The 27,658-nt window shown below is 41.6% G+C and overlaps 1 protein-coding gene across 19 annotated transcripts in view; it reads right to left on the bottom strand.

The window, feature by feature from the left end:
* Positions 1-27,658, bottom strand: part of PXK (PX domain containing serine/threonine kinase like) — an 80,753-nt gene that overhangs the window by 30,661 nt on the left and 22,434 nt on the right. For all 19 annotated transcript variants that reach the window (XR_014823414.1, XR_014823415.1, XR_014823416.1 and 16 more), the window contains exons 3-7: positions 24,994-25,041; positions 16,784-16,970; positions 4,956-5,033; positions 4,385-4,458; positions 3,510-3,584 (exon numbers count right to left, since the gene is read on the bottom strand). Coding sequence is in view for 13 of the 19 variants with exons in the window: in XM_021069074.2 (XP_020924733.1) it covers positions 3,510-3,584; positions 4,385-4,458; positions 4,956-5,033; positions 16,784-16,970; positions 24,994-25,041 (462 nt within the window). In the remaining 6 variants the exon portion in view is untranslated. The remainder of the gene's footprint in view (positions 1-3,509; positions 3,585-4,384; positions 4,459-4,955; positions 5,034-16,783; positions 16,971-24,993; positions 25,042-27,658) is intronic.

Here is a 27,658-nt window from a genome sequence, read left to right as displayed (position 1 = left end):
ATTACAATGTCCATTAGTACCACGAAGATTTAAACCCTTGGGAGCTGAGCTGTGCAAGGATTTGACAGGCAGGGATTGACTGGGTCAGGGGGTAGAAGGGTGTGCCCAGGAAAATCGAGTAAATTGATTATGAAGTTTGTCCTGATCATCACATCAAAATGTTGCTGCTGATATTTTAATGGCTTTAGTGAAATGTAATTTGCATCTCATTATAATTCACCTGTTTAAAGCATACAACTCAGTGGTTTTCTGTATGTCCAAAGTTGTGCAACTTCACACAATCTAATTTTAGAACATCTGCATTACCTCAAAAAGAAACCCAATGAATAAAATAAAAATCCTTGAGTCTATATTGACATAAAGAAGAATGAACAAGAACCTCTTCCTTACAGCAGAATGCCAGCTAATATATATAAGAGAAATGATGATGTTAGAAAATCTCTATGAAAGCTAAAACTAGTGGATTTGATTAAAAAAACAAACAGGCTATTTATATAGTCCCAAAATATCTCCCTATAATTACTTAGAAATTAATTCTATTAACTCTATTTTATTTACTTTATTTTACAAAAATAATTGAGGATGGTTACAAATATTTCATCAAAATTGTTTGCTATGGCTTTTTTCAAAAAATAAGAGCAAAAAACTAGAGGTGATCCAAATGCCTAAGTAGATTACCCAAGTGAAGTGAGGTATAGCCAATGATAATTCTATGCAGCTAGCAATAATGACATTATTTATTAACAACAAAATAGATTCACAGTACACAATTAACAACAAAAATTAGATTTTAAAACAATTCGTATGGCCATTATTAGGTCTATAAATAATAATGCTGAAGAGGGTGTGGAGAAAAAGGAGCCCTCCTACGCTGTTAGTAGGAATGTAAGTTGGTACAATTACTATGAAAAAAAGTGTGGAGGTTCCTCTGAAAACTAAAAGTAGAATTACCATATGATCCAACAATCCTACTCCTAGGCATATATCTGGACAAAACCAGAAATCCGGAAGATACAGTTACTCCTATGCTCACAGCAGCACTATTCACAATAGCCAAGAGATGGAAACAACCTACATGTCCATCTAGAGACGAATGGATCAAGAAGATGTGCTATAGGAATTCTCCTGTGGAGTAATGTTAAGGATATGGCATTGTCACCACAGCAGCTCAAGCCATTGCTGTAGTGGGGGTTTGATTCATGGCCTGCGAATTTCCATATGCCACAGGTGCAGCCAGAAAAATAAAAAAAAGATGTGGTGTATATATGCACAGACATGTGTGCGTGCACGCGCGGGCGCGCACACACACACACAATGGAATGTTACTCAGCTATAAGAAAGAATGAAATAATGCCATTCGCAGCAACATGAATGCAACTGGAGATTATCATACTAAGTGAAGTCAGAAAAAGAAAGACAAATACCATATGATATCACTTATATGTAGAATCTAAAGTATGGCACAAATGAACCTATTGCAATACAGAAACAGATTCACAGACACAGAGAACAGACTTGCGGTTGCCAAGGGAAGTGGGGAGGAAATGGGATGGACTGGGAGTTTGGGATTGGCAGATCCAAACTATTACATTTAGAATGGATAAACAATGAGGTTCTACTGTAGAACACAGGGAACTATATCCAGTCTCCTGGGATAGAGCATGATAGAAGAGAATATTAAAAAAGAACATACAGGAGTTCCTGTCGTGGCACAGTGGTTAACGAATCCGACTGAGAACCATGAGGTTTCAGGTTCAATCCCTGGCCTTGCTCAGTGGGTTAAGGATCTGGCGTTGCCGTGGTGTAGGTTGCAGACTTGGCTCGGATCCTGCGTTGCTGTGGCTCTGGTGTAGGCCGGCGGCTACAGCTCTGATTAGACCCCTAGCCTGGGAACCTCCATATGCCTCAGGAGCGGCCCTAGTAAAGGCAAAAAGACAAAAAAAGAAAAAAAAAAAAAAGAATATACATATGTATAACTGAGTCACTTTGCTATACAGCAGAAATTGGCACATTGTAAATCAACTAGATTTTAATAAAAAACAATATGTATATAATTTTTCAAAAATAATCATAAAATTCTAGTAAAGTGACAACTGGACATTTTGAGTTTTTTTTAACTTAAAAAAATTATTATAGTTGATTTACAATGCTCTGTCAATTTCTGCTGTACGGCAAAGTAACCCAACAACTGGACATTTTGGTTCATACTCCTGGTTGGTTGGAATTACGGGAAAGTTTCGTTTTATTTTTGCTCATCTATATTTTCTGACTTTCTGAATTGTCTGCGCCATCTTCTTTTTAAAAAAATACATCCACTAAAAGAAATTTAGAACTGAGTGTTCACAGCCCATGTGACACAACTAATCAAACTCAAAGACCACAGCTTCTTTCTTGGCCAGGCAGCATACTTCATTAAAAGCTTGGTTTTGCTAGTTTAACAAGGCACTGTCTTTTTTCTTTTCTTTCTTTCTTTCTTCCATTTTTTTTTTTTTTTTTTTTTTTTTGGCCATTTCCTTGGCATATGCAAGTTCCAAGGCCAGGAATCAAACCTGTACCACAGCAGCAACCCAAGCCATTGACATGACAATGCCTGAACCTTAACCTTTACCACAAGGGAACTCCCAACAGAAAAGACACTCTTCATATTCAAAAACGAATTTGCCAATCCAAGTGGACAGATCAGAGTAATTGTGCTTAGTCCATGAGTGACCCATTCAAGGGTGCTGCATCCTTATGCAGACCACAGATAGAACATCACTACTAACTCAATTTTCTGGCCAGATTAGTCTTTCCTGAAGAACTTTTGTATGTTTTTTTGTTTTTTTTTTTGCTATTTCTTGGGCCGCTCCCACGGCATATGGAGGTTCCCAGGGTAGGGATCCAATTGGAGCTGTAGCCACCGGCCTACGCCAGAGCCACAGCAACGCGGGATCCAAGCCGTGTCTGCAACCTACACCACAGCTCACGGCAACGCCGGATCGTTAACCCACTGAGCAAGGGCAGGGACTGAACCCTCAACCTCATGGTTCCTAGTCGGATTCATTAACCACGGCGCCATGACGGGAACTCCTTTGTATGTATTTTGAAATATATTCATGGGGTTCACTGTAAGCTTTGGATTAGAATTCCTCATTCAGTTCACCTAAATCTGTATCAGTCCTGTTTCCTCAGGCTGGAAACAGATCTTTCAATTCACTGACATAAACATCCTCACCAAGAACAAGAGGCTTAGAGAAGTGGCTGCTTTCCTACTCTGATATCTGCTTAAAACACAAAAACTGCATTTAAATTATCACATGTTTCATGGGTTGCGTTGAGGTCATGAGGCCATTTAAATGGCCTCTGGTCCCTGGGAGCAGGCCTGAGCACGTTTGGTCCGAAATGAAACCCACTGTACCTCTCTATATTCGAGCCTAGAGAGTATTTCCAGCTCTTGTGTCCATGGTCACCCACAAGAAAACATTGTGAGTCTGTCATCAGCCAAGAAAAAGAGAAGGACTTGTACTCACCAAACAGGAAGGCAGAAGCTTGATTAGACACTGAAAATCTTTATCTGACAGATACTTGTCAGGACCAAGGTCAGCCTGCAAAATGGGAGGAAATATCAGGATGCTGTCTTAATCATTAAAAGAAAAATTCCTTATTAAGTCTTTCTATTTTTTCAATCTGTTCAAATATATATGACTACAAACCAAAGTTGAAAACCACATTAATTCTTGCTGCTTCATGATCATTCTGGAGAGACAGTATATAAACATACAAATATTAGGACTTGGGGTTCCTATTGTGGCTCAGTGGTTAACAAACCCGATTAAGATCCATGAGGATGCGGGCTGGATGCCTGGGTTAAGGATCCCACATTGTGGTGAGCTATGGTATAGGTCACAGACACGGCTTGGATCTTGCATTGCTGTGGCTGTGGTGTAGGCTAGCAGTTGCAGCTCCAATTTGACCTCTAGCCTGGGAACTTCCCTATGCCACAGGTGTGGCCCTTAAAAAAAAAAACACCAGGACTTAATTGTAATCTGACCTAATTCTATTAACCACATGTATCACTAGAACTAAGTGATGGATAAAACAAAGTAAAGCTTAAGTATTTTCTTTAAGACAAACTGCCAGATTGTCAGCCCTAAGATGTTCCAGAGAATTATTTTAAGCTGTTCTTCTTTTCAAATGTTTACTACGGGATCAATTATAATCACATCAGCTTTTCCAAATACACAAATAAGTGATTTAAAATGACTCTCCTTTGATGTGGGACCAAGGAAGCCTTTAAACATTACTCAGAAGCACAATATAATTTCATAATTTTCTTGTCAATATCTGCTTTGATAAACCCATGTGAAGTCCTTGGAATGAGTCTGAAGCAAAAAAACTAGCTTACCCAGCTTAACACTAGCCGTTCCTTTGGCTGATTTTTAATCTTCATCAAGAAATATTTCTTCCTTATTCTCCAACCTGTCATAAAAGCAGAGATGTGTTTATAGCTACAAGATTTTACACCAATTGATACTTTACACTGACCAAGGAATTAATAAAAATTAAGTTTGGTAATATTACTCATAGCTATATAGGCACCAGTAAATAATCATTTGGTAATATGGGCATGGTAAAGGCTGCACTGAAAAAAACAGCAAAGAAATTATGCTACTCATGTAAATAGGAAAAAAGCACTTCAGTTTAGATCTAGTGAAAAAGACAGATGAGGAATGAAGGATGGTACTGAAACTACTAGACACCACCATCCAAGTCCTCAGATAGGGCTTTAACCTAGATTCGGTAAATGTAAAAAGTTAAGGACTGCATCCTGAAACAGTAGAGAAGCAAAAAGAAAAAGAAATCACCTGTATTTCCTATGCATTTCACTCACATAAAACCTTTCTTGGGATACTTAAAGGAAAGCATGACAAAGAATCCTGTTCTTTAATTTTTTAACAGAATGGGCAGTTTCTCACCTATGTCTTTCAATGGTTCTACCACCTCCCACTTTGGTTCTGATCTGAAGAACATGGAAACCTGCTGTAAGGCAATCTCTGAAAAGACAGTTTGGAAATTAATTAGTCAAACACATCAGAAAAGTGCCATATCCCTGAAATATCATTCTTCTTGTTTGTTTTGTTTTTGTTTTGGTCTCTTTAGGGCCACACCCACAGCATATGGAGGTTCTCAGGCTAGGGGTCGAATCAGAGCTGTAGCCGCTGGCCTACACCACAGCCACAGCAACAGCAGATCTGAGCTTTGTCTGCAACCTATACCATAGGTCACAGCAATGCTGGATCTTTAACCCACTGAGGAGGCCAGGGATCAAACCTGTGTCCTCATGGATGCTAGTCAGATTCGTTTACACTGAGCCACGATGAGGAACTCCAAGATCTCATTCTTGCGAACGGAATTCTTATGGTCTGTAACTTTAAATAGCTTAATCACAACAAAATGAACACAGACTAAATAAAATGTGTAATTCTAAACTGAAACCTGGAACAGCATAAGGTAATCAGTGGAAAAACTAGTGAAATCTGAATAAAACTAAAGTTAACAGTAATGTACCAGTGCCAATTTCTTAGTTTTGATGAATGTGCCATGCTTATATGAGCTGTTAACATTAGGGTAAATCAAGTGAGGGGCACTGGAAACTCTGCACTACGAATGCCTTTTTTTTTCCTGCAAGTCTAAAATTATTCCAAAATTAAAAGTTTATTAAATAAACTAATTACTAATGGAGTAATTAAACTGGAAGATCTAAAATATGTAAACCAGCTGGCTTATGCCAAGAATTCATTATATGCATCAGACAACAACCTGAATGCAAAACTCAAAACATATTCTAAGGTCAGCTTGGAAGAGCATATAAATGTTGTTCCAAGTGATATTTATCTCATCTTCATTCCTCAGGAAATTACAGCTTTTACCAACAAAGAAGCGATTAGCCTTAAATATATATACTGGAAATAAAAGCGAGTGTTTTAGAAAAACATCCATGTCCCGTTAACAACACGTTTCTACTGTAAGTAATCACCATAAGCCTGTTTACTGGGAAAAAAAATCCATCCTTCTCTTTGTACTAATTTATCATGAGAATGTTTCCCCATTTTAAGAAAACAATAAAAAGGGGAAATTCTTTTGAGTTCACTGTATAAAGAAATTATCAGAATAACTGTGCTTTTACATTTCCTGCAAAAAGCAACATCTGTAATTTGCTATTTTCTCTCAGTGCAGTGACTGAATGGAGCCACAGCGACTCAGTGAAAGCAAAGAGCAATCCTGCAAATTCATTGTGGAATTGCACCTCTGCCTGGCATCAGTAACATTCCAGACAGACTGGTGAGGCACAAGGGGTTCAGCAGAAATGCTCTTCATGTATCATAATGACCTCACTGGAATTACTGTGCCTAGAGCTTGGGAAACAATATCATTCTGATATATTTTATAGTTCACCATGAATTAAGAAATTCAAGGAAGAAAATGCTCTTACTAGAGTTCCCATTGTGGCTCAGTGGAAACGAACCTGACTAGTATCCATGAGGATGTGGGTTCAATCCCTGGCCCTGCTTAGTAGGTTAAGGATCTGATATTGCTTCGAGCTGCGGTGTAGGTCGCAGATAAGGCTTGCATCTGCTGTTATGGCTGTGGTGTAGGCTACAGCTTTGATTGGACCCCTAGCCTGGGAACTTCCATGTGCTGCACCTGCAGCCCCAAAAAGCAAAAAAAAAGATCTCACTGACTCAACATGTAAAATGTCAGTGCTAGTCACACAGAAGAAAACATGAGATGACAAATACCAAACACACTCCATTTACACTGTTCTAACTATCCCAATGCAATAACCCATTTAGAGGGGTTAGGTGTAGCAGAACTTAGAAGTAAAAGAATTTTCATAACCAACAGTGGGAACTCGGTACCTCTGCTATAGGTAATATTGATATAAAACATTAGTATTTCCAAAATAACTTAAACACAAACTACTTAAAAAGATACTATTTTAAGTGAAAATCATAGCAACTTTGAGAAAGATCATGAAAGACCATTTTTAAAATGCGATACAAGGCCATTCTAAGAGACTATAAAGGACAATTGGTTCAAAATTAAAAGTGACTCATAATTCCCCACAAAATCATTAGTCAACAGTATTTGCTGAGTGCAACTACGTATTGCACATTGTTTTAGGAACAAGGGAAATAGCTGTGAGCAAATGGAATGTGTTAGATTTGTTAGTGATAGATTAAGGTCTAGCAAAGAGCTTTTTTTTAACCTTATGGGTTCGAAATTACAGAAAGGACTTTTTCTTTCCTCTGAACTATGATTTATAGTCAAGGAAATCACATGACTACCACGCTCCCAATAGTAATCCCTTCTCTCCCCAGATTCAGATAACACATTTCAACCCTAAACATCTCCTCTGCTTAGAAGCCTTTACTGGTGCCCCATTTCCTTACCAAACCAAGACCAAGCTTCTAAAGCTCAGAGTGGTCAACCTAGCTCTGGCCTTACCTTACCTTTCTGTCTTTACCCCGCAACAGTGTATGTTCCTCACACTCCCTTCACTGAGAGTGACAGGCCATGGACCCTGAGACTGGCCTACCTCCACCTCTCAGCATTTTCTATTCCTACCCATCTATCCTTTGAGGCTCAGGCCAAATCTGCTGCACCTCTAGCCAGGACACCCTTCTCTGTACACTTTTGGTGCTACATCTGTCCCTCTCCTGTGGGACTCTGTCCTATATTAAGGATACTGTCTTCCACTAGACTGTGAACTCTGCCTGGAAAGAAATACCTTAAACTGGGCAAAGCCCACAGCCATATGAAAATATTTTTCTCTCCTGGAGCACCGACCCTTACCTCTTGGTCTAGCTAATTTCTACTCATCTCTCAAATCTCCGTGTAGGTAACACTTCTTCTGGGAAGCCTTTCTCAAGCTTCAGATCTGACTCATCTGCACCCACACCCCCTACCCTCAAAGTGCTGCCATGTGCTTATCCTGCCACAGTCTTCACCTGTCAATCTCCCTGCAGAAGTGCATGGGGGTAGGAGTGGGGTTAGGAAACTATTCCTTTCTTATACCTGTCACATAGTAAGTGCTCAATAAATACTTGGTGAAGGACTAACTAAGGGTTCCACACATGTTCAGTGGATGTGGACATTCTCCCATTAGAACATGAAATCTATGAAAAGAAACCCGTCTACCTCTACCTCTTTAGCACTGACTTACACATGGGGAATAGTGCGTGGTCAGCAAATGCTGACAAACAAGCCCTAGACAGGAAATGCAGAGCGATGCCTTCAAGTCTGTCCTGTGCTTCCAACAGAACTCAGACTTCTCAGTTCGGAGCATACCAGCTGGCCCCACTGGATCTCCTAGATCCCAGGCCCACATTATGACTACAGAAAAAAAAAAACTCTGACTCCTTCAGCCCCTCAACTGGGCTCCAGATCCCTACACTACCTCAGCAGGTTGATACTCAGCAGCTTCCACTACACTGCGGCCTCCAACCTCTCTGAAGCATCCTGCTTCAGCCTGCCACTATCTGACCTGTTCATGAGATTCCTGGGCTTTTAGGACTAGAAGGGAGCTTCGGCACTACCTGGTCCACTCTCTCCTCCCTGACAACTTGGGTTATAGGTCGGGACCTTAAGGACCAGAATGGAATTGCTGCTAATAATAAAGTTGGAACCAGGATGTGGGCTTCCTGATTTCTTGTCCAAGTGACATCTGTGTGGACATTAAAAGCTTCCTTACTTGGAATGGTGTGAGATGGGAATATGGCTACAGTGCAGTGAAGCACCTTGTTAACAAGATGAATAAGGTGGTGGTGGGGGTATTTCCCAACACAAACCCCTCATGACTGGGAGACACCTGTTTTCCCTATACAATAGCTGGCCCTCAAGTAGACTTTTTAATTCAAAAGAACACCCTACAACCTGCCTGAACAAAGCACCAAGGACCTATATGTCCTTTCTATGAATTTGGTCATATGGAAAACTCGCACCTACAGCCAACTAATCTATGACAAAGGAGGCAAGAATATACAATGGAGAAAAGACAGCCTTTTCAATAAGTGGTGCTGGGAAAACTGGACAGCCACATGGAAAAGAATGAAATTAGAACACTCCCTAACACCATACACAAAAAGAAACTCAAAATAGATTAAAGACCTAAATATAAGACCAGATACTAGAAAACTCTTAGAGGAAAACAGGGCAATCACTCTCCAACATAAAGGACGGCAACATCTTCTTAGATCCACATCTTAGAGTAATGACAGTAAAAACAACAACAAACAAATGGAACTTAATTAAACTTAAAAGTTTCTGTACAGCAAAGGAAACCCTAAACAAAACAAAAAGACAACCCACAGAATGGGAAAAAATATTTGCAAATGAATCAACTGACAAGGTCATGTAGAAAACATAAGGAAAAGAAAAAAAGGGAGTTCCCGTCGTAGCACAGTGGTCAAGGAATCCGACTAGGAGCCATGAGGTTGTGGGTTCGATCCCTGGCCTTGCTCAATGGGTTAAGGATCTGGCGTTGCCATGAGCTGTGGTCTAGGTCACAGATGTGGCTCGGATCCCCCAGTGATGTGGCTGTGGCATAGGCTGGCGGCTACAGCTCTGATTAGACCCCTAGCCTGGGAACCTCCATATGCCTCAGGAGCAGCCCTAGAAAAGGCAAAAAGTCAAAAAGGACCAGCAAACCCAGGCTGGGGACTCAGGAAGGAGAGGAGGCAGCTGCTGATGTTCTGTGAGCTCCTGGTCACCCCTCCCACGGGGAACAGGTGGCATTAACAGTTCCCTTCCAACGAAGCACTTTTAGCCTCAGTCAGAGCAACAGGCAGGAAATGTGGTCACAGTGACTTCAGCCAACTTGACCTCAGAGCTCAAATCCTGCAAAGGGAAGCTGAGTGCTGACTATGGACCATTTAGAAAAGTGATAAGAGATGGAAATCCCATCATGGCTCAGTGGAAATGAATCTGACTAGTATCCATGAGTACACAGGTTTGATCCCTGGCCTTGCTCAGTGGGTTGAGGATGTGGTGTTGCCATGAGCTGTGGTGTAGGTCACAGATGCAGCTCAGATATGGCATTGCTGTGGCTGTGGCATAGGCCGGGGCTTTAGCTCTGATTTGACCCCTAGCCTGGGAACCTCCATATGCCAGGGGTACGGCCCTAAAAAGATGAAAAAAAGAAAAATGACAGGAGCTAGAGAGATTATTCCTATTAAAGTGGAAGTGCCAGAAGCCGGAGGTGTACAGGGCACCCTCGGGAGCCATGGGCCATGTGGTAAGCTGGACAAGTCTGCCTGGCTTTTTGGGGAGTGTCTCAGTCAAGCTAGCATGGAAGAGGCAGCCTGGGTTTCCCTTTCCCGAGGCTGCTGGTGAATCAGCATAGATGCAAGACAAGTTCTGACATTTCATTCAAAAGGGGAAATAAATCAGCACTTTTCTGAAAAAAGCATCCATCCCTTAATGTTTCATCAGGACTGTGCTCTCTAAATAGCAGCAGATTTTTTTTTTTTTTTTTTTTTTTTTTTTTTTTTTGCCATACCTGTGGCACATGGACGTTACCAGGCCAGGGATGGAACCTATGCCACAGCAGTAACCCAAGCCACTGCAGTGACAACACCAGATCCTTAACCCACTGTGCCACAAGGGAACTCTAGGTTGTTTGCTTTTTTGATGTTAAGCTGCAGAGATGTTTATATATTTTGGAGATTTACCCCTTATTGCAACCTACGCCACAGCTGGAGGAACATTGGATCCTTAACCCACTGTGCCACAGGGGAACTTCCAATAGCAGTAGCTCCTTGAGCATTTGGGTTCTGGCAGGAGTCTGTGACAGCCTTCTTACACCCCTGCCCACACCTGCTCTGGACTCCTGACTGTCTGCCATGCAGAGGGAGAGGGGAAAGATCTGGACAACAGCAGCATTTGAGAGGTACAGCAGGAGGATCGGGGATCAGACAACCCTGAAGAGACAACCTTCCATGGGCCAAACAGTATTTTAACTGGGAAACACATTCAGAAATTGGACACTTGCACAATCATACAAATGTGCAACCCGAGGTAAGGCCTTTCTTCTTGGGGGCAGTCACTCGTGTATAAAATGAGAGGGTTCAACCTGAACTCATCAATGAGTTCAGTAGAGTTGGAGGATGAAAAAATTAATATACAGAAACCTGCTGCATCGCTATATGCTAATGATGAACTATCAGAAGAGGAAAGTAAGAAAACAATCCCATTTATAATCACATCAAAAAGAAAAAAATACCTAGGAATAAATCCAACCTAGGCAGTGAAATACCTGCACTTGGAAAGCTTGAAGACACTAACAAAGGAAATTGAAGAGGACACAAACAGATGGAAAGATATACCGTGTTCATGGATTGGAAGAATTAATATTGTTAAAATGACCATAGTACCCAAGGCAATCTACAGATCCAATGCAACACCTATCTGACACTTTTCACAGAGCTAGAACAAGTAATTCTAAATTTGTATGGGAACACAAAAGATCTCCAGTGGCCAAAATGATCTATAGAAAGAACAAAGCTGGAAGTATCACACTCGTGACTTCAAACTATACTACAAAGCTTCAGTAACCAAAACAGTATGGTACTGGGGCATGTGCACACAGAAAAATGAAACAGAATAAAGATCTCAGAAATGAACCCATACTTCTATGGGCAATTAATCTACAACTAAGGAGGCAAGAATATACAATAAAGAAAGGATAGCCTCTTCAATAAATGGTGTTGGGAAAACTGGACAGATTTCCTGCAACAGAATCAAACTGTACTGCTCTCTTACATCATATATAAAAATAAACTAAAATGGATTAAAGATGTAAATGTAAGACCTAAAATCATAAAACTCCCAGAAGAAAAAATAGGCAGTAAGCTCTCTGACACTGGTCTTAGCAGTATTTTTTTGGATATGTCTCATCAGGCAAGGGAAACCCAAGAAAGCAAAATCAATAAATGGGACCTAATCAAACTTAAAAGCTTTTGCACAGCAAAGAAAATCATCAATGAAATGAAAAGGCCACCCAATGAATATGAAAACATATTTGCAAACAACATGTCTGACAAGAGATTTAACTCCAAAATATACAAAGAATCTATACGACTCAATATCCAAAAAACCCACAAAAAACCTACTAAAAAGTGGGCACAGTACCTGAATAAACATTTTTTTTCAAAGAAGACATACAGACGGTCAACGGACACATGAAAAAATGCTCAACACTGCTCATAATCAAGGAAATATAAATCACAACCACAATGAGATGTCACCTCACACCTGACAGAATGGCTATCTTAAAAAGACAACAAATAGGGAGTTCCCGTCTTGGCGCAGTGGTTAACGAATCCGACTAGGAACCATGAGGTTGCAGGTTCAGTCCCTGCCCTTGCTCAGTGGGTTAAGGATCCGGCGTTGCTGTGAGCTGTGGTGTAGGTTGCAGACGCGGCTCGGATCCCGCGTTGCTGTAGCTCTGGTGTAGGCCAAGGGCTACAGCTCCGATTCGACCCCTAGCCTGGGAACTTCCGTATGCCGTGGGAGCAGCCCAAAGAAATAGCAAAAAGACAAAAAAAAAAAGACAACAAATAAATAACAAGTGTTGGTGGGGGTACGGAGAAAAGGGAAAACTGCTGCACTGTTGGTGGGAATGTAACTTGGTGTGGCCACTATGGAAAAAAATATGGAGATTCCTCAAAAAATTAAATATAGAACTACCATATGTTTCAGCAATTCCACTTCTGGACATTTATTAGAAGAAAATGAAAACACTAATTTTTTTTAATTTTTATTGTTTAGCCTCACCAATGGCATACAGAAGTTCCCAAGCCAGAGATCAAACCTGCCACAGCAGTGTCAATACCAGATCCTTAAGTGCTAGGCCACCAGGGAACTTCTGAAAATGCTAATTAGAAAAGATATATACACCCCTATGTTCACTGTGATATTATTCACAATAGCCAAGATATGGAAGCAATCTAAATGTCTATCAATAGATGAATAGTATGTATGTGTGTGTATAAATGGAATATATCAGCTATAAAAAAAAAAGAAATCTTGCCATTTGTAACAACATGAATGGACCTAACAGGTATTATACTAGGTACAATAAGTCACACAGAGAAGGACAAATACTACATGATTTCACTTACATGTGAAATCTAAAAAACAAGTGAACAAACATAACAAAATAGAAATAGAGTTATAGATAGAACAAATAGGTGGTTGCCAGAGAGAAGGAGAGTAGGGGGAGGAAAGAAACAGGTGAGGGAGATTAAAAGGTACAAAATTTCAGTTGCAAAGCAAATGAATCTCAGGTATGAAATGTACAGTGTGGGGAATATACAGTCAGTGACATATCATAACTAGCCTTAAGGTGATCATTTTGAAATGTGGTACAAACATCAAATCATAATGTTGTGTAAAAGGAACTTACATAGTCTTGTAGGTCAATTATTGTTCAAAAAACAAACTCATAGAAAGAGGTCAGATTTGTGGTTACCAAAGGAGGGGTAGAAGGGAGGAGGAACCGGGTGCAGGTGGCCAAAAGGTACAAATTTCCAGTTACAAGATAAATAAGTACTGTTTACATGTACAACATGTTAAATTTAAATATAATTAACACTGCTGTACATTATATACAAAAGTTACTAAGAGAGTAAATCCTAAGAGTTCTCATCACAAAGAAAAATATTGTTTTGCTATTTCCTTTTTTTTTTTTTTTTTTTAGGGCCATACTGTGGCATATGGAAGTTCTCAGGTTCCCAGGTTAGGGGTTGAATCAGAGCTGTAGCTGACAGCCTACACCAGAGCCACAGCAACACCAGTTCCAAGCTGAATCTGTGACCTACACCACAGCTCAAAGCAATGCTGTATCTTAACCCACTAAGTGAGCTCTTATAAGTGAGGCCAGGGATCAAACATGTATCCTCATGGATACTTGTTGGGTTCATTACCACTGAGCCAAAATGGGAACTCCCTATTTTTTTTTTTTTTTTTTTTTTGCTATCTCTTTAATTTTTTATCTATACGAGATGATGGACAGTCATGAAACTTATTGTGATAATCATTTCACAAATTACGCCATACAGCTTAAACTTACACAGTGCTGTATGTCAAACTATATCTCAATAAAACTGAAAGAAAAACAACAACAAAAGAAAAGCAGACTAAAAATAAACAAAATGAGAGGGTTAGTTTATCTCAATAAATCCCCTCCAACACCCCTTCGAACTCTGACCTCTGATGACTCACTATCCTTCTGGTACACACCTTCCTCACACCTGCATCCCCAACACCCAGCCCTGCGTAGGCTGAGCACTCAAGGTTTATGGGATGAATGGCATCATCACATGTGCACTACACCTTGCTGCCTGCCCTCAGAACATTAGCAGACACTCTGAGGAAATAATGTGGACAAATCAGTGAACATGGCTGTGTTGGGATCGACTGATAAAAGTCATCCAGACATGGAGTTCCTGTCGTAGCTGAGTGGTAATGAACCCAACTAGTATCCATGAGGATGTGGGTTGGAATGCTGACCTTGCTCTGTGGGGCTGAGGATCCGGCATTGCCGTGAGCTGTGGTGTAGGTTGAAGATGTGGCTCGGAACTGGCCTTGCTGGCCTTGTGTGGCTGTGGTGTGGGCCAGCACATCCTGCTCCAATTCAACCCCTAGGCTGGGAACTTCCATATGGCACAAGTGCAGCCCTAAAAAGACCAAAAAAACCCAAAAAACAAAAAAATAGTCATCCAGACAGCCCTCCGTTTGACAATTCTGAGAAACAACAAGGTGCAGCATGGGTAACTGAGAGCTCTGAGCTCCACTCTGAAAGAGTGCCTGCTGTCCTAGGAGCCCCGGGCCTATGATGCCTTTTCTCCTGTATGAACCAAAAAACAAGTGGGGGAAGAATGCAAGCCTTGTAACAATTCAATGTTCACTTTCATAACTTATAGTAAATGTCAGTTTGAAGCAAGCTTTCCCTCATCGGGTCACATTCTAGAAAGATATTTTTCTTATCCCTGCAAGCACTTCCATTAGAAGATGGCAAGTACATTCCTGAGCAAGATGGCTATAATATGCATGCAAGTCACCTGGGGTCCTTGTTAAAACCACATCCTGATCCATAGCTTTGGGTTGGGGCCTGAATTCTGCATTTCTGACAAGCTCCCAGTGATGCCAGTGTTGCTGGTGAGGGGACTCACACTGAGTAGCAAGTTCCAGCTGCGGTTTGCAAACAGAGGCATATTAGAATCTCTGGGGGACCTTCACAAATTAGAAAGCCCATCTTCAGAGATTCTGACTGAATTGGCATGAACGCAGCCTGGGCATCAGGATTTTTAAAGCTCCCCAGGTGATTCTATTATACAGAAAAGTTTGGTGCCTGAGAAGTAGTCCTCTATTGCCCTCCATGTGAAACAGAAATAAAATGGTCTTCCTCTAATTACTTCAAAAGCTGTGTTTTGAGGACCTAATGTGTAGCATGTAAACAATCTATTCTCTTAGCAAGGAAATGACCTTATTAATAATACCCAGAGTTCCCCATAGACTCTAAGCCTTAACAAATCAGATGAATTCTAGTCACTGGTTCACTTCTACAACACTTTCTAATGGTCTCTTCAAGGCCACGCCAGAGGTACTAAATATTTAATCACTCATTCTGCTGACGACGGGCTCACATTATTGACACTAGCTTTGTGCATGACTGGCATCCTTTCCTACTCAGGCCCCTGCTGCTGCCCTGATCCAATAATGGTTTGGAAGAGAACCACCTCTTCCTAAGGCTTTGCACAGAGCGGGTTTCAGCCAGCAACTGAGAAGACACAGAAAGGACCCTCTGAATCACTGTTGTGCTTAATGTAATTCCCAGAAAACCTAGGCATAGTACAGCCTATAAGCAAAAACAGCACCAAATCAAATCAAATTGAGATTACTGTAAAGATTTACTGTGGATTATCTACCCTCTGTATTGTTAAAGAAAATATCGATGATAATAACTTCTCTTCCATATTTTCTTTGATTTATTTATTTTTTTTTGTCTTTTTGCCATTTCTTGGGCTGATCCCTCAGCACATGGAGGTTCCAAGGCTAGGGGTCGAAATGGAGCTGTAGCCGCCAGCCTACGCCAGAGCCACAGCAACGCGGGATCCAAGCCACGTCTGTGGACCACAGCTCACGGCAACGCCGGATCCTTAACCTACTGAGCAAGGCCAGGGATCGAACCCGCAACCTCATGGTTCCTAGTCAGATTCGTTAACCACTGAGCCACGACAGGAACTCCTTTCTTTCCGTTTTAAAAAAAAAAAAAATTATTTTTTACGGCCGCACCTGCAGCATATGGAGGTTCCAAGGCTAGGAGTTGCATCAGAGTTGTAGCCGCCAGCCTAGACCATAGCCACAGCAACGTGGGATCCAAGCCGAGTTTGTGACCTACATCACAGCTCACAGCAAAGCTGGATTCTTAACTGAGCAAGGCCAGGGATCGAACCTACATCCTCATGGATGTTAGTTGGGTTTGTAACACACTGAGCCACGATGGGAATCCCCTCTTCCGTATTTTGTAAACAGACATTACAAACATTTGAGAAGTAATAATTTTCTTCTACACATCTACAGTAAATTACAATCAGGTTAGTATTAGAAAGTGAATAATGCCCTGTGACAGATGCACACATCTCCCCCTTGGAAGGAGTTTCTCCCACATACGTTATCTCCAGCAAAGAAAAGTCCCTCTTTAGCCCCAGGACTGTGGCTGATAGAGCCCTCTGCTTACCAGTGTAGTTTGCAGAATAGTTGTTTGGGTCTAAAAACTTCTTAACCAGCTCACAATTAGACAAGATATGATTGGTGGTGATAACGTTGAGATAGTTCTGAAGACCTTTCTGCCTCTCAGCTATGAATTCCCGATCCATGTTACCAATCAATTTTTTGGGAGGAAGAGGTAGACTTAGGCCTGTAATCTTTAATTTAAAAAAAAAAGTATTATATTCATGTCATCTCCAAATAAAATACAATATCAGAATCCTGAGCCATCATGTTTCATCAGGTCTAAGATATTTCAAGATGCATCCTAATTTTAGTCATAGAACATGCGAAAAACCATAAATCTTAAAATTGATAAAATGCTGTATAAAGTGTAGCAACTTTAAAATTCAATTTTTAATGTGTTTTTCTTTTTATTGAACTTACACATGGACAGCTTCAAGAGTCAAAGAGTTCTTTTTTGGTTATTATTAGCAGTCCCACGATGCTCCCCCAACACCACCACTTCTGCCAACAGGTGGCACAGCCATTCCCTACCCCCTAGAGACAGCTACTTTCAACTCCTTTTGCTGATTTTTTGGTATGGAAGAGGAATGTTCACATTATGTCTTCATTTTTCACTTTTAGGCATTAACTATAAATTTCTCCTGGAAGATGAGGATGAATTTCTCTTTCACAATCATAATCTTGTTCCACACACCCGACTCCCAATCCTTCCAATATAGTCATGTTATAATTTTACTTAATGTAATATTTGTGTTTGTATTAGGTAAATGATATTCACAACTAAGCCAAAGAGCCTGCTTACTATTCCTGTCAACTGATAGTCTTTTTTTCCCCTCAGTTTCCTATTCAACTCCAAACTTTTTTTTTTTTTTGGCTTTTTAGGACCACATCCATAGCACATGGAAGTTCCCAGGCTAGAGGTGGAATCAGAGCTGTAGCTGCCGGCCTACATCACAGCCACAGCAATGTGGGATCCAAGCCATGTCTGCAAGCTATACCACAGCTCTTGGCAATGCTGGATTCTTGACCCACTGAGCAAGGCCAGGGATCAAACCCATCTCTTCATGGATGCTAGTCAAATTAGTTTCTGCTATGCCACAATGGGAACTCCCTCAACTCCAAACTCTTCATCTAAGCCTTTTCTCAACTTGGATACAAAGATGCATTCATTTTACCTTCTTGAGGAGTACCTTCTAGAACCCATACCTGCTCCAAGCAGAACTGGTGGTCCCTATACCTGCTGCAAATCTGGCATCCTGGGACTTCCCTTCACTAACATGTGGGAGAAGCTTTGCCATTTCTCCTGCTGAACCCCGTTTCTCTATCCACATCTTTCCCCTTCTTAGATAACCCCCTGACTTTTGGTATAGATATATATTCTCCGTCAGCTCCCCACAAAGGGAACAAGGGAGATAATTTTTTTTTTTTTTTTTTTTTTTGCTTTTTAGGGCCGCACTTGTGGCATACGGAGACATCTGGTCTAGGGATTGAATCGGAGTTGCAGCTGCCAGCCTATTCCACAGCCACAGCAATGCCAGATCCAAGCTGCATCTGCGACCTAGACCACAGCACATGGGCAACGCCGGATTCTTAACCCACTGAGTGAGGCCAGGAATTGAACCTACAACCTCATTGTTCCTCGTCAGATTCACCTCCACTGCGCCACAATGGGAACAAGGGAGATAAATTTTTTGAAAGCTTGTATGTTAAAAAATGCCTTTATTCTACCCTCACACTTGATTGATAATGAGTCTTGATCGGGAATTCTAAGTTGGAAACATTTTTCCTTCAGAAGTTTTAGGAACTACGTTATTGTCTTTTAGTTTCCAGGGCTGCTGTTAAAGGTTCAAACAGTAGATTCTTGATTCCGGCTTTTTTCTCTCCCTGGAAGCTTTTAGGATCTTCTCTTCGACCTCAGTTTATGAATTCATGTGCCTTTATGTAGCTCTACCTTCATTCTCTGTGCTGAGTACTCAGCCCTTTCAACCTAGAAACTAAAACCCTTACGTTCTTTGGTATTTTCTTCAGGTAGGGCATTATTGCACCACCCCCACCCCCACCGACCCCCTTTGCTTTCTTGTTCTGGAATTCCTGTTTTCCAGTGTTGGATCTTCTGGACTGGTCCTCTGTTCTTAGCTTTTCCTATGTGAACATTTTTTTCCTACTAAGTTTTTTTCTGGGATATTTTCTTTATATTTTAGTCTTTCTAAAGAGTTTTCATTTCTATTATTATTTTTTTAGGGCCCTACCCACAGCATATGGAAGTTCCCAGGCTAGGGGTCAAATCAGAGCTACAGCTGCCGGCCTACACCACAGCCACAGCAAAGCCAGTTCGAAGCTGTGTCTGTGACCTTCACCATAGCTCAGAGCAACGCTGGCTCCTTAACCCACTAATTGAGGCCAGGGATGGAACTGGCATCCTCATGGGTACTAGCTGGGTTTGTTACCGCTGAGCTACAATGGGAACTTCTATTATCCTTTTTATTTCTAAATATTCCTTTATTCTGGAGTTCCCGTTGTGGCGCAATGGTTAACGAATCCAACTAGGAACCATGAAGTTGCGGGTTCGGTCCCTGCCCTTGCTCAGTGGGTTAACGATCCAGCGTTGCATGAGCTGTGGTGTAGGTGGCAGACGCGGCTCGGATCCCATGTTGCTGTGGCTCTGGCGTAGGCCAAGGGCTACAGCTCCAATTCGACCCCTAGCCTGGGAACCTCCAAATGCCACGGGAGCGGCCCAAAGAAATAGCAAAAAGACAAAAAAAAAAAAAAAAAAAATCCTTTATTCCCCTCAATAGCATCCTAAATGTAATGCAATTTTTTGTCTTTCTGAGACTATAAAAGATAACTTGTGACCTCAGTGTCTTTAGCTCTTTGCTTTTATGCTGGGCAGATCCCCCCTGCAAAAGAATCTTCCAATCTCCTGCCTGGTGGGTCTAAACCCAACTGGCAGAAATCTGGGAGCTGAGAGGAAGGAGAGGGCTTGGCTGGGGGCAGGGGTGTAGGGTGGACAGGTTTTCTGTTTATTATGTAAATATTTCCAACTGTGCCTGCATTCCCCAGTCTAAAGGCTGTCCTACCCTCTCCAGAGAATAAACCCAGTTTTCTACCGGAGGGAGAAAAGCAGGCATAAGTTGCTCAGACGGAGAGATTTGGAGATCTGACTGCTTCTTAAATGTACTTTCGACTTTTGATTTTAGCTTGGCCTCACCCCACACTGGAGGCAGCACCTGGTGCTGTCAATTGCTAAATCTTTCAGAGGTTCTGTGGTGTAACTTGGGACCCAATGGGGTTATCCATGCCCCACTGCTATCTCAGAATTCTGCCTTTTTATTATCTGCTTCATTAACTTTTATCCACTGGATTTTCAGTTTCAAATGTTTTTGTGGAGTTTCCATCATGGTGCAGCAGAAACGAATCCGACTAGGAACCATGACGTTGCCGGTTTGATCCCGGGCCTCACTCAGTGGGTCAAGGATCCAGCATTGCCGTGAGCTGTGGTGTAGGCTGCCAGCTGTAGCTCGATTAGACCCCTAGCCTGGGAAGCTCCTCATGCCAGGCTAGGTTAAAAAAAAAAAAAGTTTTTGTTGTAGGTTTCTCCTCTCCTATTCCATTTGGCGGAGTGGGGAATATAAAATCGATTTACATCAATTTACACTTGTTTAGGAGTGGCTTTAGAAGAGAGGAAAAGTTAATACAGGCGCTCAACAGACTATCATTTTCCAGATGATTTAAACTTTAAGAGTCTATGTGCAATTCAAATACATTGCTGAAAACATAATTGATTTCTTTCTTTTCTTTCTCTTTTTTTTTTGGGGGGGTGGGATGGGGGAGGCATGCACTTAGCATGCAGAAGTTCCCAGGCCAGGTACTGAACCTGTGCCACAACAGCTACAATGTCAGATACTTGTAAGCTGCTGTACCACAAGATAACTCCTTGATTTTCTTCTTTTAAAAACTCTTTTATTAAGATTCAGGATATAATCTCATCTTTGTGTGTGTGTGTGTGTAAATGTGTAAGCCCAGGCATAGAGTTATATATGCACAAAAAATATTTAAAAGGACTCACACTACTTGCTTGAGAACAGCTACCTCTGGGAGTGGGCTGGTCAATGAATTTTTATTTCTATGCTATGAAATGTTTACATTTCTCATTTACTACGTTTTCAATTAAAAAAAAAGAGGGAGTTCCCGTCGTGGCGCAGTGGTTTACGAATCCGACTAGGAACCATGAGGTTGCGGGTTCGGTCCCTGCCCTTGCTCAGTGGGTTAACGATCCGGCGTTGCCGTGAGCTGTGGTGTAGGTCGCAGACGCGGCTTGGATCCCGCGTTGCTGTGGCTCTGGCGTAGGCCGGTGGCTACAGCTCCGATTCAACCCCTAGCCCGGGAACCTCCATATGCCGCGGGAGCGGCCCAAGAAATAGCAACAACAACAACAACAACAACAACAAAAAAGACAAAAGACAAAAAAAAAAAAAGAGAAAGAAACCCTTTTGCTTATCAAACTGATCATATAGACAGCAAGGATATTTTTTTTTAATTACCATTATCCAAATAAAGAAAAAATACTATTGGCTAATATCAGTGCATTTCCCTGCATTACCTGCCCAAGAGAAGACTCAGCTGAACCCCACATCACTCAGAATGGAGAGTCACGTCCAACATCAGATTCAAACCCCAATAGGTTTGTCATTGATGGTGGGAATGTGAGAAGGAATTTGATAAGCTATATATTTCAAATTTTGTAGCCTCTAAGCTTCAACCAAGCTTTTTTTTTAATGTGTCATTTCTCTTTAGGAAAATGTATTGATCTGCCCAGACCTTCCATCAGCTCATCCAAATTACCAGGTGAAACATAGCTGTGATTACAGGGTCCCTGCTGTGTCAGTCCACTAGGCAGATGGGTGGTGTTTTCCTGCCCTGGTTTAAGATCTCATAACAAATTTTCCTAAAATTATTAAAATTAGGCAATGTGCATGATATTCTAAAATCTTGCCTTTTAAAGGAGATTAGCATTCAAGAGAAACTCACTTTCTCTTTCAGTTCCCTCCCAGAATTTCTACAAGGCTTACCAATCAAAATATAAAATTTGGAACTCCATGACTAATTAGAAAAGAGAGGGAAAGAATACACGCACATAGAGTGATGAAGCCACTAAGCCAGTGATTTCCTAGCCACCTCCACATGGATGGCTTCAAGCAAGACACCTCATCATCCCATTTTGGATTCTCTCCTCTTCAACATGCCGTATGGATTCGCTTCTTGAGTCCCTTCTATAAAAGTAAGAGAACAAGAAAGCCAGCAGAGAAGTCCCCAAAGTTCCTTCATTCACAGTACCTGCAGAGTGACAATACAAAGGGGGTCTGAGAGCCAAAGTGGGGGCTGAAGCCCATAATGGGACCCATGCTAGCCTAACAGAAGCTTCTAAATTCCATGACAAATTTAATCAGTTTCAAGAAAACTAGCTTTTTGTCTGGAGGGAAAAACCTTCTAACTCTGCATCTGCTAATTTCTCACTCCTGTTATCAGACCTTAATGACCTGCAAATTGCCTTCAATTACATTCCAGTGAGTATTCCAGACTGGAATGTGTTCCCCTCCAACTCCCTAACCCAGGGTGTTCAGTAGAGTCTCTCCTATGCCAACTATGAGCAGTAAAATCAAATTCCAAAAAATTTGTTCTATGATGGACCTGAGAAACCATCCGGTTCAACCTTTGCTTCAGATGGGGAAAGTGAGGACGGAAAAGAGTAACTGACCCAAGGTCTCAGTACTGGTAAGGGGCAGAATCAGTCCGAGGGCTCCCTGCAGTCTGCATTACTGCGTCTCCTGCTTCTTTCTTTTCTGTTGCTTGTCATCTCCCTGGATGGTTACTCATTTGATGTTACTTTTAAAATAAGGTGATGATATTTCTTTACTGTTACCATAAGATATGCTCCCTATAAAAAGTTGGGAAAGTACAGCTTTTTGCTGTTTTTCTACGTATACAGTTAGCACATGCTTATTTGTACAGAACTTGGAAAGAACAGAAGAAAACATAACCCATAATCCATAATAAAGAACCTGAAGAAAACATAACCCATAATCCTGCTGCCTAGGGATGTGCTAACATTTTGGCATATTCCCTTCCAACCTTTTTTTCCTAAACATTTCATGTAATTATTATATTGCATGTACAACTTTACATCCTGCTTTTTTTTTCCACTTAGGCATTTTTCCTATTGGAGTCAGACAACTCTGCATGTGTGTATTACATTTCTCTTTCTTCAGCAGGAGCTCATGTATCTGCCAGAAGGGTAATCAGACACTGAAATTCATGGTCACAGTTTTATTCTGTGGTTTTGGAGTCCTTTTGGTCTGTTTTATGGAGGTTGTTTTGAAATTATTATTTTTTTTGACAAAAAGCTGTATGTACTTTCTTCCGTTTGTTTACTTGGATCCATAAAATCCTCCCACTGAAATGCTGTCTGGCCATATCCTGCCCAACACAAGCCAACATCAATAGACATGGTTATTTGCATTTGAAATAAGATGCACATTGAAAGTGCCCATTTTAAAAATGAAAATTACACTGATGCAAAAATAAAATTCTATTATATTAAGAAGGCCATAACTGCATAGTCATGGAGATTCAATTTTATATCCCCAAAGCAAGAACAAATAGGAGAGGAGTTCCCGCTGTGGTGCAGTAGATTAATAATCTGACTGCAGCAGCTCAGGTCACTGCGGAGGTGCAGATTTGATCCCTGGCCCAGGAACTTCTATATGCCGCAGGTGCAACCATTTAAAAAAAAAAAAAAGAAGATAAAACCCTCCACACCACCCCCTCATTCTTGGGGGCCAGACTCAGACAATTTCAATTTCAGAAATATTTCTCCCATGATTCTTACTCTAGCTAAACAGCACTGTACAAAATAACTTCCCCTTCTTTAAAACTAGGCAAGGGTTCACTTATGCATAAAGATGAAAACACATAGTAGGCCCAATGTGTTTAATGCCCAAATGTTCATGACACTGTGAGCACATGGAACTGTTTGAGGGTCTTGTGGAGAAAATCCACTGCTAGAATAAACTGCACATCAGTGCCTCACCTACAGCATCATCACAGGTCCAGCTTTTGTCTAAGTGGAAAGAATATGCTATTAAAATTCATAAATGAAACCAATTAAACCCATCAATGAGGTGAATCTGATCTGATTTAAACTGGCCACACTATAATTAAAATGTAGAAAGACAACATGTTCAAATATACGACCATGTGTCAATTACATAAAGATCTGCAGATACTCAGGCCAATTTTACTGGAAGGAAAATAAGGCATTCATGCCTTCAGCAGTGCTTTAAATAATGTGAAATTCCAGACTGTACAAATGCTATTTTTCCAAAGTCTGGACAATAAAAAATGGCCTTTTGAGGGAAAGGAGGCATTACGTTCCCTTCCAGACAGCATTCCGCCTGACCTTTGTGGACAGGATCACAGATCACCCAGAATAAGTGACAATGGCCAGTTCACCTCCCGGCTGAGCTGGTCATAAGCCAAGCACTCTGGCTCACGGGTGTACGCTACGAACCCAAGCTGAGATAGGACACAAGCCCAGTGATCTCCGATAATCCATGGTCCTTGAAGACCAATCTGCCAAGTGAAGACATGGGTGGTATTGCCAGTATTTTCCACAGTGCTAACACCCCTCCAGGACCCTCCAGTCATTGCCAGCACCAGCTGTGTTTCCAGGGAAAGATTGCAGCTCATCCCTCTTTCCATTATGGCCACCAAGTCAAGAACATTTAAACCAAAGGGACTTAGAAATACATACTTAAGAGAAAAAAGTTGCTGAATCTCTAGCTACTGCTGAGTGTTGATCTGCAATGCTGACTATGCTGCCTAGTTTAATGAGTTTGAGCACACCAGCTCCAAGTGAACAACTCTAGCAATCCATTTCGTCATTCCTAACCTGAGAAAAGGAGATAACATAGAGAATCTCATGCTGTGGTAAGGATGCAGTCTGGCACAGTTACCCAGTTGCAAGGTGACTATTATCAATCACATTTATTCCTGAAAGTTCATTTTTAGAGCCGCACATCATCTGTTTAAAGTATGAGTTTATCTTCTGTGCTAGAGAAATTTGCTGATTTCTTGTTCCCAATATTGCCACTTCCAACCAGTCTCTAAGGTACCCCAGGCAATAAATGTGTGTCACTGGTGTTTGAAAATATTTACCTGCAAGCTGTTGTTCAGCAAATCAAAGTCACTGTATCTCCTAACAATCTGTAAGAAATAAAACAGTGGTGTTTTGATTCAGCAAAGACCATCAATTTTCATTTATTTATTTAAAATGTATTGGGGGAGTTCCGGTCGTGGCGCAGTGGTTAACGAATCCAACTAGGAACCATGAGGTTGCAGGTCTGATCCCTGGCCTTGCTCAGTGGGTTAAGGATCAGGTGTGGCCGTGAGCTGTGGTGTAGGTCACAGACGCAACTCAGATCCTGCTTGCTATGGCTCTAGTGTAGGCCTGGGCTACAGCTCTGATTAGACCCCTAGCCTGAGAACCTCCACATGCCGCAGGAGCAACCCTAGAAAAGGCAAAAAGACAAAAAAAAAAAAAAAAAAGTATTGGTATTCTAGAGCCAAGGCACTTGCATTAAGAGTAGCAGGGCTTATACCTGGTGCTTAACTTGCTTAACTTGGCAGCCCCAGAAAACAGACCCAGCAGTGACCCAGAGTTGGCTGGACCATGGGAAACTGGTTAATGCCGGCCAAAATCCCAAGGTGCCAGCTAGTAAGAGAGAATGATGATGTATTTGTTTTCGAGGTGAATAGTCCTTTAAGCATTTTTCTTATTAACCAGGCACCTGGAAAGATGAAGTAATGATTTATCAAAAAAAAAAAAAAGTTTTACTGACCATGAAACCAAAGTAAAAGGAGATGGACAGTTTTGAGGCCATTTCATCCTTCCCTCAGATAAAACTTTCCCCATTTGTGCTCCCCCAAGTCCAGAAACTAGACTGCAGAGAGAGGCCATACTTCTTTCTGATTCCCAGTTTCCCCTTTTGGCCAAGAGTGCACTTCCACTGACTATGCATTCTTTCTTAGTTATGTTGATGCCACTGATTAGGCTGTGGCCAAATTCTACTAGCTCTTCAGTCACTGGGGAAAGAACTTATTTTGCTTTCAAATAGTCTTTTCAATCTTTATTGATGATTCCCAAATACTACTGTACAGAAGAATTATCTGGCAATCACTCAGGAGTGAACCCACAGAGACTCTAACTCAAGAAGTTAAGTAGCTACATTTCTGTTAAGTATCCCCCAGGACTCTAAAGGACTGGATCTAGAAAACTACATCAAGAGCTGACTTTTCTGGCAGAACATCTGCCCTTGGGCCTGTTCGACATATACATATACATCAAAAAGTTAAACATAGGAGTCCCTTTCGTGGCTCAGTGGTAAGGAACCCGACTGGTATCCATGAGGACGCAGGTCGATCTCTGGCCAAGCTCAGTGGGTTACGGATCCGGCGTTGGTGTGAGCTGTGGTGTAGGTTGTAGACACGGCTCAGATCCCGTGTTGCTGTGGAGTAGGCCAGTAGCTATAGCTTCGATTCAACTCCTAGCATGGGAACTTTCACATGCTGTGGGTGTGACCTTAAAAAGACCAAGAAAAAAAAAAAAAAAAAGTTAAACATAAAGCCATCTTTGATAAGTGTAAAGGGGGCAAAAGGTAGCACAATAGTTAACCACAGAGGAAATGTGAATTTCAACCCTGTTTTGTCTCAGAATTGAGTGACCTCAGACCAGTTGCTTATCTTCTGAATGTAAAATGGGGCTAATACTGGAGTTCCTGTCATGGCTCAGTGTTTAACGAATCTGACTAGGAACCATGAGGTTGCGGGTTCGATCCCTGGCTTTGCTCAGTGGGTTAAGGATCTGGTGTTGCCATGAGCTGTGGTGTAGGTTGCAGACGCAGCTCAGATCCTGCGTTGCTGTGGCTCTGGTGTAGGCTGGCAGCTACAGCTCTGATTAGACCCCTAGCCTGGGAACCTCCACATGTTGCGGGAGCAGCCCAAGAAATGGCGAAAAGACCAAAAAAAATAAAAAATAAAGGGGGGGGATAATACTATCGCAAAGAATCGCTGCTTTTTTTTTTTTTTCTTTTTTAAGGGGGGGGCCACACCCATGGTATATGTAGGTTCACAGGCTAGGGGTTGAATCTGAGCTAGAGCCGCCAGCCTATGCCACAGCCACAGAAATGAGGGATCCTAGCTGCATCTGCGACCTATACCACAGGTCATGGCAATGCCAGATCCTTAATCCGCTGAGTGAGGCCAGAGATCAAACCTGCGTCCTCATGGATCCTAGTTGGATTCGCCACTGCTAAGGCACAATGGAAACTCCAGAACTGGTTTTAAAGTGAATTAATGTGCTTGAAACAGTGCCTAACAATAAATGCTCGGTTGATGTTAAATATAATTATTCCAACAAAAAGCAGTTTGAAATTTTCAGGCAAAGAAAAGACCAAGTACAGGTCACTAAAGTCAAAGACTGTTTCAGGTGAGAGGTAAGATTCGAGCTGGGCTGTGAAGGATAAGATAAGATTTTTGAAAGAAGGGTCAGGAGGGTTGCTATAATCACTAAAACGGTGAAGAAATGGCCCCTATACAAAATTTAGCCACCCTGTGCAAATCAAGGGCCTCTTGATCTACAGAGTAAGTGCTGTAAGTAGACCCCCACCTATGGTCAGTGAGGGAACCAGCTCTCGAAACTGCCCTCGAGTGGACTTGGGAGTCCATGAAATACAGTGCCCAAGTTGCATCATGTCCAGGCCTTTCTTTCTACCTGGAGACTGAACTCTAATATGCCCCACCTTGGCTCCAGGGGAGGAGGTTT

This window comes from Sus scrofa, chromosome 13 (genome assembly GCF_054392235.1).
Source record: "Sus scrofa isolate SSC_HxYL_T2T_F1_AM1 chromosome 13, Sscrofa_HxYL_maternal_Yorkshire_Landrace_v2.0, whole genome shotgun sequence".
Classification (NCBI taxonomy): Eukaryota; Metazoa; Chordata; class Mammalia; order Artiodactyla; family Suidae; genus Sus; species Sus scrofa.
Note: the sequence above shows the minus strand (reverse complement) of the source record. Positions and strands in the feature narration are given on the sequence as shown.